This window comes from Lolium rigidum, chromosome 3 (assembly GCF_022539505.1).
Source record: "Lolium rigidum isolate FL_2022 chromosome 3, APGP_CSIRO_Lrig_0.1, whole genome shotgun sequence".
In the NCBI taxonomy this organism is placed as follows: Eukaryota; Viridiplantae; Streptophyta; class Magnoliopsida; order Poales; family Poaceae; genus Lolium; species Lolium rigidum.
Window position 1 is genome coordinate 371,966,479 of NC_061510.1, and position 8,326 is coordinate 371,974,804.

Here is an 8,326-nt window from a genome sequence, read left to right on the forward strand (position 1 = left end):
TTAAACTACGACTTATTATCGATCAATGTAGTAATAATATTTTCTTGTGCACAAAATACTCCCTATATAATCTGGGGAAAGATCCAGTGTACCACACTTCAAAGTTCAAATGCTACTTTGATATCACTCTTCAAAATTCAAATTTACAAGTATCTAAAAAATTCAAAAAAATATCACGAGTATTCACAAGAAGTGTCTGTATAATCTCTAGGGAACGAAATCCTAATACGTATAGAAAATGAAAAAAAGACAAGTTTATATTGAAAAGTGTCATTTGCACTTTTGTCTTCTTGTGACTCTATTCAAATTAGATTTGTCTTTTTTTTGTTTTTCTTAGTGTATTTCGAATTTGGTTCTGATTTCTTCGGAATTGTAAACACACTTCTTGTGAGCACTCACATATTTCTATTGAAATATTCAGACAATTTTAAATTAAAATTTTCGAAAATAATACCATGGTAGCATTTGAAGTATGTGATCACTAGATATTTTCCAATACTAGCTGGAGGGCGTGCCTCGTGAGCAAGTCGAACCGAGAAGAGTGATATGTGGCTCCAGATAGCTGGGTGCAACTGGCCAGATTTACAAAAGGCCAGGAACGGCTACTGGTTACCACTAGGCTAACGGCACAGGGCATCAAACTATATTTTACCAAATAAAAATCACTCTACTCAGCTATACAAGTATTCTACTTGTACTGCTGCAAAACCGTCACGTACACGTACGCATGCACAAGAACACATTAAGAAAATTCGTTCTGTTTGGATAAAATTCTCGTCCGAAATGTGAAATGCATATTCGGGGAGATAAGGTAAAATCTCCAGATGTATACTGCTAAGCCTAACCTCTTTCTTTCGCCCGCTCCTTACACGGCCCATTCGGCCCAAAAATGGTAATGCAAATATTGCTAGAATGACTGACTATTGTTGGAACTAGAACCAAACTGTTTCTTTTCAGTTATACCCTTACAGCCTAGGTGTTGCAGTAGCATCGGAGGGTGGTTGTCACGGACTTCGTCTTCATCATGCAGCAGAGAGACAGGGCTGCCGGGCGCCGGCGGTAGCTCAGCTCCATCACGAAGTCCTTTGCCGTGCCGCCCACCGTAGCCCGGACCTCCTGCTTCGGTTTGCTGCTCAGCCACTGTTCAAGTAGTTGATGTAGTGTTGTTGAAGGGCAGATTGGCCACCACTCATTGCATAGGATCTCCAACTGCACATGCAGAGAGGTACACATGGATTAGACGAAAGAGCAGATTCAGCATTGTCCATATATACATACAGGAAAATAGGACAGGATGAATCAGCGAGCTTAAATAGTGATACATATTTTGGGAGCTTTGCAACAGAAAATGATGCAAATAGATCGTATGTCACCATCCAAAAATAATCTACAAATGCAGCAAACTCCAGTCTAACAGGTAACTGTATTTTCATTGGTTGATGATCTGATACTTCAAAAGCAAGCACCTCGACAAAAGGCCAAAGACTTTCCACGGGTTTTATCGAGTGACAACAATCAAAATGAAATTACAAAGACATCTGAAAGGCTTACAAATGATGCACCTAAATCTCATGTCACCATCAAAATCTACCAATGCATCCTGGTGGTTTCTTTACTGTAAATCGGAGGGGACATATAAAGGCTCACCTTATCATCACTTTCTAGCTCAAGTTTCTTTGTAATGTAGGTCAGGATGGACGAGACCTGCACACTCCTATCTCTGAAACAAGCAGAAAAATCATATTGAATTGAATATATCAAATTCTTGCAATCTAGTTACATGTTAGTAGATCAGGAAAAACTAAATTGCTGGTAGGGAAGACTAAACAAACAACATATGATTTTCAAATGAAACACTTCCCCATTGATAATAAAATCCCCGAGAGCGTTGTTTTTCTAGGTACTTCCCCTTAATACTTTTATTTAAAAAATTCTTACTCATACCAGGGCAGAGTTGTTACTAGTACAAAACATAACAAACACACTAAGTCATCTAAAGCTGGGTAAGTATTTCCAGAAATATGTGCTACAAATAAGAGGATGGTAAGTATGGGAAGTCTCAAATATTCTAGAAGTCAAAGAAACTGCAAGATTAAAGTGAAACTCACTTAATTCTCAAGTTCATATTTGGTATCTGAGGCAGCAGTTTATCTTGTAACCTGCAAAACAGTTTAATTTTGATGTGAGGAATAAAAACATTTAGTCCATGAGAATCTATAACTATTGTACACTGCAATCTTACTGGTTCGGCGAAGTAACTAGTGACAACCAGATTGGGGTAGTTATTCCATCATGCAAAGAACCAGTGCTTGTGTTACCAACCACTTCCTGCCTAGGATTTGCTTCTGGGATTTTCTTCAGATTATCCTCCGTGGTTGTTTTATTCGAATGCGCACTCAGCTTTAATCCAGCAATAGCCAGTTTGTCTACTGTGCCATCTTTCCTTGTGGAGAGTTTACCATTTGTGCTCATAGTTCTGTCCTCCTTGGCGGCAGCGTTAAGTCTTTTAAGACTTAATCTAAGCGATCTCTTCCCGCTTGCCGCGACCAAGTTGTGTAAGGGTTTCTGAAGCTTTTCATTGTCAACTGTCTCGCGATTTTTTCCATCTTCAGAGGATGGCTGGTTTGAGGCTACTATATCTGCATTAATCTGTTTGGGATGGAATGTGTAGTTAGAATAAATAAATGTTACAAGATAATGGGCATCACATTTGCGCACGAAATTATGCATTGTTAAGCACAAATCTGATAGTTCTTTAGTAGTACCTGCGTTTTATTTGCAGATGTTGTCATCTTGGTAGACTGTGCTGCTGAGGTTTTCTCAGTCTTGTGATCGCGGCCTTCAGAATTATTTAGTAATCTCATGGTTCCATTATCAATGATAGAAGAGAGATGGGAGGTGGTTGCCCTTCTTGCAGCTTTGGTCCTCTGTCCTGTTAGACTAGTATGCGTTGCTGTCTTCTGGGTTTCAACTACCAAAGAAGAAAGGGACCTCTCTTTTCTCTTTGCTGGCGATGTAATAGTTGGAACCTTAGAAGCAGCAGCTTCTGTCTTAAGTGGAAACACCTTATTCCTGATACTTTGAAGATTGAGATCAGGCCTTCAAAGATGGAAACGATTAATCATGTCAGGTAGCAGCATATAGTTGAGTACTTGAGTCGAGATCGCAAGAAAAAATAAATGAAAACAGATAAGTGGCTGGAACACTAAACTTTTGCTTCACAAGACAAGTTAGCATGCATATTATAGCCAATGCTATAAGACAAGATAACAATATAGCAGGCAGTTAGCACGAGGGGCCCTGATGGCTGTTATAACTTAGATTTATATATGGTAGAATTTATAGGAGTTTAGTGACAAGCTGGTATATTCTCAACTAGTAACCACAAGAAACTACTTTCAATTCAAATGCGTATAGATAAATGTCCTTAACAAAAAAAAATGTTTACTACATTTTTCTGCAAGATAAAGGTAGAAAATGAGCAAATCTGCTGCAACTGTGAATAAATGTTGTGTGTAAGCACGTTGATCTACTGAAATGTACACATTTAAAATGCAGCATCTTGAAGAAAAGAGAATTGACAAGTTAAAAAAATGTTATACAGATAAACCTTGGTATTAAACATAACTTACCTGAGTTTCTCTTCAGGAGCAACACCAAGATAAACGTTGCATACTGGGCAGGAGTCGATCTCTTCATCATCTATTTTCTTCATAATACACTCCCGACAAACTGCATACAAAAGGATGGTCACAAGAGGAACTCTAGAGACAAGCATGCTAGTTGGAGATTTGATAGAACTGAATTTATGTGCTTGACACATCAAAACTTAATTGGCTGTAATTAGCAAGTATCATAATGAAATAGAGTAGATGTTTGATTTCATCAATTTTGAGAGCGCATTTTTCTTGAAAAAAAAATCCTCGAATTTTTTTTGAGTGCACAGCAACATCACTATACTTATGACGCAGAAGCAGTGCGAGGCTTATGATAAAGAAATGTAATTTACATAATAGAGAGATCACCTTCCCGCCCCCTACATCAAGACATACACAGATTTTATTCAAGAATATGAAGCCCGGATTTCCACGCTATTCTGAAAGGTGGGAGTTCTTTCACGTTTCAAAGTATCATGGTGGGGAATGAAAACTTCAAGCGTGGATGTATCTGGCGAGTTGGAGACAGATAGCAAATAAATATTTGGGAGGAAGCTTGGATACCCACAATACCCACTAGTAACTATGGTAAATGATTTGATAAACCCAGTGACTAAATACAGAGATGAGGAATTGATAAGCAGCTTGTTCTGGTTGATGCTAACCGAATAATTGAAATACCAATAGCACCGCACGGGTATGGTCGTATGGAAGATTTTGTTGCTTGGTACGTTCAGACGATGGCATTTTCAGCATCAAATCAGCGTACCATGCAGAATGGGATTATGAGTTTGGCAGAAAAGAGAGAGAGTTTTGGGGATAGAAAGATCTAATATGGGTCATGTGTGGAAGAAATTATGGAAGCTAAATTTCCCTGCAAAAATGAAGATTTTCGGATGGAGGAATTTACATGGACTCATATGGTGTCTAGGAATTTTGGCAAACAAGCATATATCAACGACTAGTGGATGTCCTAATGTCCTATATGTTTGAGTGGGTGTGAAGATATCATGCATACTACGTGAAGCTGTGAATTTTGGAAGAGATTAATCGGCAATGGAATGAGCTGGAGCTGTTGCTTTGGAACACATTTTACGAACAAAAGGTGGATGTGAGCCTCTCAGAGGGATTAGCCTACCAAAGATTGTTTTAGCGGGTGTGTGGTATATTTGGTGGGAACGTCGTGAGCATGTCCATGGAGAAAATATTTGAACACAACATTACTAGGCTTTGGCAATTGGGGCACTATAGTGACAAATTATTGGAGACCAAGGAAGAATTCTTCTCAACAGAAGGAAGAGACTCACCCTATTCGAACTGCTCTTTGAAAGCCCCTGGACTCGGTCACCTGAAGGTATACTAAGACAATGCAGAATGAAGTTCTCTCTTCCTCCTGAAGGCTGCTATTTTCTATAACCCTAGCATTTTGGGACGATGATCCCTAGCTTTGTTTTACCTTTCTTGATAAACGATGCAGGTGTGTATAATTCTCAATAAAACTAGCCGAATGGCATTCCCTAAAGAAAACTCAAAACACTAGGGAAAATCCACACAAGTATCTGAATCCGGCACTCTGGCGTGGTCTGAAGTCTGAAGACATGCACCACCAAGATCTACATGTATAACTGAAGTTTGAAAGCTAGGCAGCCTGTGGATGATTTTTTTTCGAACCATGCAGGAGGTCTCCATGTCATATATATTAAGAAGAAGAAAAGACCAAGACAGGTCAAACTACAAAAACCATCCAACAACGACCCATTAACAACGACCACAAGAACAACATAGATACTAAAAAACTGAACCTAAGAAACCACTGCTTAGAGGATGAGACTTCAGACTCAGAGTGCCTCTGCGGTATGCTGGTGAGCATATTTTCCGTCAGGAAGGAGCAGCAGAAACTGAAAAACTGAACCTAAAAAACCATAAGAGCAAAACTACCGACGACCTACTGAAATGGGAGAAAACTGTCCTCCTTCAGACTAAGATACTAGAAGGAGAGACGACCGCCGCTTGCACAACCACACAGCCTTGCTTCACTCTTAATCAGGTCGATGATTTGTTGAATAGGATTGTAGGTATTTTCAAAATGCTCTTCCGTTCCTCTCTCTCCATATGCTCCACCAGTTGCGTAGAATGTAGATTCAGATTTGCTGCAGGGATGATCTGAGGAAAACAGATGTTCCCTTCTTCAGTCAACTTACAGTAGACGCTGCACGCAATGATCCAGATGCGAGAGGCTTCTTCTCTCTAGTAGTTCATACTCTTTCCCACACAATGAGCCATATGGCCATCTTGCAGATTGCATTTGCCGTGTTGCAAGAAATAGAGGCAGCAATACCTCGAACCGATTTTAGCAGAATAGGATCCTTTCGGATCCCATGACCAAAACCACACATCTTCCGTTTCCGGTGACCCTGACAACGAGACGCGTGCGCAAGCGGTGGTAGCCGTCGGACCAGACGATCTCACCGAAGTCGTACTGGCCGCGCGACAGCTTCGCCGGCGTGACGGCCAAGTAGTTGTCAGCCCTGCCACAACGCGGAGAGAACGTCAGTGCCGGCGGCCACACCACCACGCGCGTGCCCTTGGGGCGGACGACGGTGGCATGGTACACCTCATCCCTTCGGAGACCCACGTTCGTCACCGTCCGTTTCACGGTCGCCGCGGCGCCCAGCCCGGCGAGCACGATGGCAGGGTAGTTGAGCTGTTGAGGTCGTGTTGAGCGCTGGGGAGGGGAGCACCATCTACCGCACCTGTGCCTCCCTGTAGCCGACCCCTAGCGACACAGCAGAGATCGCAGCCGCCGGCGCCGACCACGAGACGCGCCCCCGGCTGCGCACGGTGAGCCCGGCGCGAAAGCTGCCGGCCACGGGAGGAAAGTAAACGCGAGGGCTAACACGCCGCGAGCTGGCCGCCATGGCCTGGATCTCAGGCACGCTACTAGAATGCGAGAAACTAACGTGAGAACGGTGGCGGCGCTCTTCCGGGACAGACCTGATCACCAGGGCACCGGAAGTCCGGAACACAGCAGAATCCGACACCAAAACCAAGGACGCCAACGCGACCTGACGTGAAACAATGATAGCAGCGCAGGCCCGGCAAGAAATTCTGACAGAAGCGCGTGGGGCGCAGACACGACAGAGTAGAAGGAAACCGGAGAGGCGGCGGAGAATCACAGAACGAAAGAACTTACATGTATGGAGGCACTCGGCGAAGGCGGAGGCCTCCCGAAAGAGGTCCTGGCAGAGCGGGCAGGTCAGGCGGTCGGCGAGCGCGCCCCGTGGCCGGCGTACCTCCCCCTTATAGGTATCCATCTCTCCCCGCCGCCGGCAACCACCGTCGACCACCACCTCCTTCTCTTGCCCAATCCTCGTCGGCCTCCTCCTCGTCAGGCCTGGAGCCGGGGAGAATCACGAATACGCGAGGCAAGGAGATGGCCTGAAGGGGTGGGCGAAGGCGGGGGCTGCAGGGGCGGCGGCGGCAGAGCTCCGGTGAGAGGCTCGGGGTCGGGGTTGGGGGGACCGAAGAGTGCCAACAAAATCTATTTGATAAATTTGGCCGTGTATAAATAGAGGCGGGAGGTGGCGATTTCGTGTGCCTAGCCTAGGACCGGGGCCCACCAGAATTTCTAGGGCTGGGTGTACACTCTCTGGTGTATGTATACGTTTCCCTGGTGTATGTATACACTCTCTGATCTACGTATTCAGAACAGTTTTTGTTTCCCAATTTTATTTCTTGTTCCTTACTTTTTTCTTCTGATAGAGGGCGCATAACTCTCGTGTTTGTAACTTGATACTCCTTCAATTTAGGTTTACAAATACATAACGTCGTTGCCAAGAATTACAGTCCCACGTCGGTGAAAAAGTGCGCACCGTGCATGACCTTGCTGCCCACGCTATACCGATTCGCTTGTGGTGTGCCCCCATTTCAGCCTTCCCGCGCACTAGTGCACTCAAAATTTGTTTGCATGCACGCGCGCCAAACCTGATTGAGAAGTCGGCGTTGCAATTAATGCCAGGATTGGCAACATGAGGAGAAAGCCCGCGCTAAATTGCTCAGTTTGTTGCGAGCTCACGCTTTAGGCCATCTGCGCTCTACTGCGTGCGAGATATGGTTTGGGAAGAATACATCTCAAAAGGCAGTTGCAAAACCTCAGTACTCCCATTTCGTTAGATGATTTGACCCTTGCAAAAAAAAAAGATTATTTAACTTAGCCATGACACCCATTTCGGATGAATAAAGGTCGCCTGTATTCTTTGAGATGAAAAATTGCCACGGAAGATCCTGTCGAGACTAGTGATCAGAAAGAAAAAAATCCCGTCGAGACTATTCCTAATAGCAATTAACTTCTAGCCAAAAATATTCGGGGAAGTAACTTATTTTGTCGTCGAGCTGGATAGATAAGATTTCTTCCTGGAAAATTAAAATGTACTCTATTAATTTCGTACAGTATCTCGTATGGTCGATGCCACCTCACTGGAATTAATAGGAAAGAAACACAATCTGCATCTGGGTAGATTGAGAAACATCGGGGCCCACTTTGCCAAGAGCTACCAACGGTTCGAGAGAGGGAGACATACTCTGTTACTCGTACTATGTTAGTGACAACGTGACGTCGGATAGTTCCGGCGTGATACGAGATTTCTTGCTCAGGGCATCATGGGTACTTT

The 8,326-nt window shown here is 43.7% G+C and overlaps 1 protein-coding gene across 1 annotated transcript; it reads right to left on the reverse strand.

Annotated features, from left to right (window-relative positions):
• Nucleotides 1–972: 972 nt before the first annotated feature.
• Nucleotides 973–6,970, reverse strand: LOC124697429 (E3 ubiquitin protein ligase DRIP2-like). The gene is made up of 7 exons (XM_047230021.1): nucleotides 6,850–6,970; nucleotides 3,633–3,732; nucleotides 2,766–3,099; nucleotides 2,243–2,649; nucleotides 2,109–2,159; nucleotides 1,648–1,720; nucleotides 973–1,209 (listed from the first exon to the last, which is right to left on the reverse strand). Exons 1-7 carry the CDS (start codon nucleotides 6,968–6,970, stop codon nucleotides 973–975), a joined length of 1,323 nt encoding a protein of 440 aa, XP_047085977.1.
• Nucleotides 6,971–8,326: the final 1,356 nt, after the last annotated feature.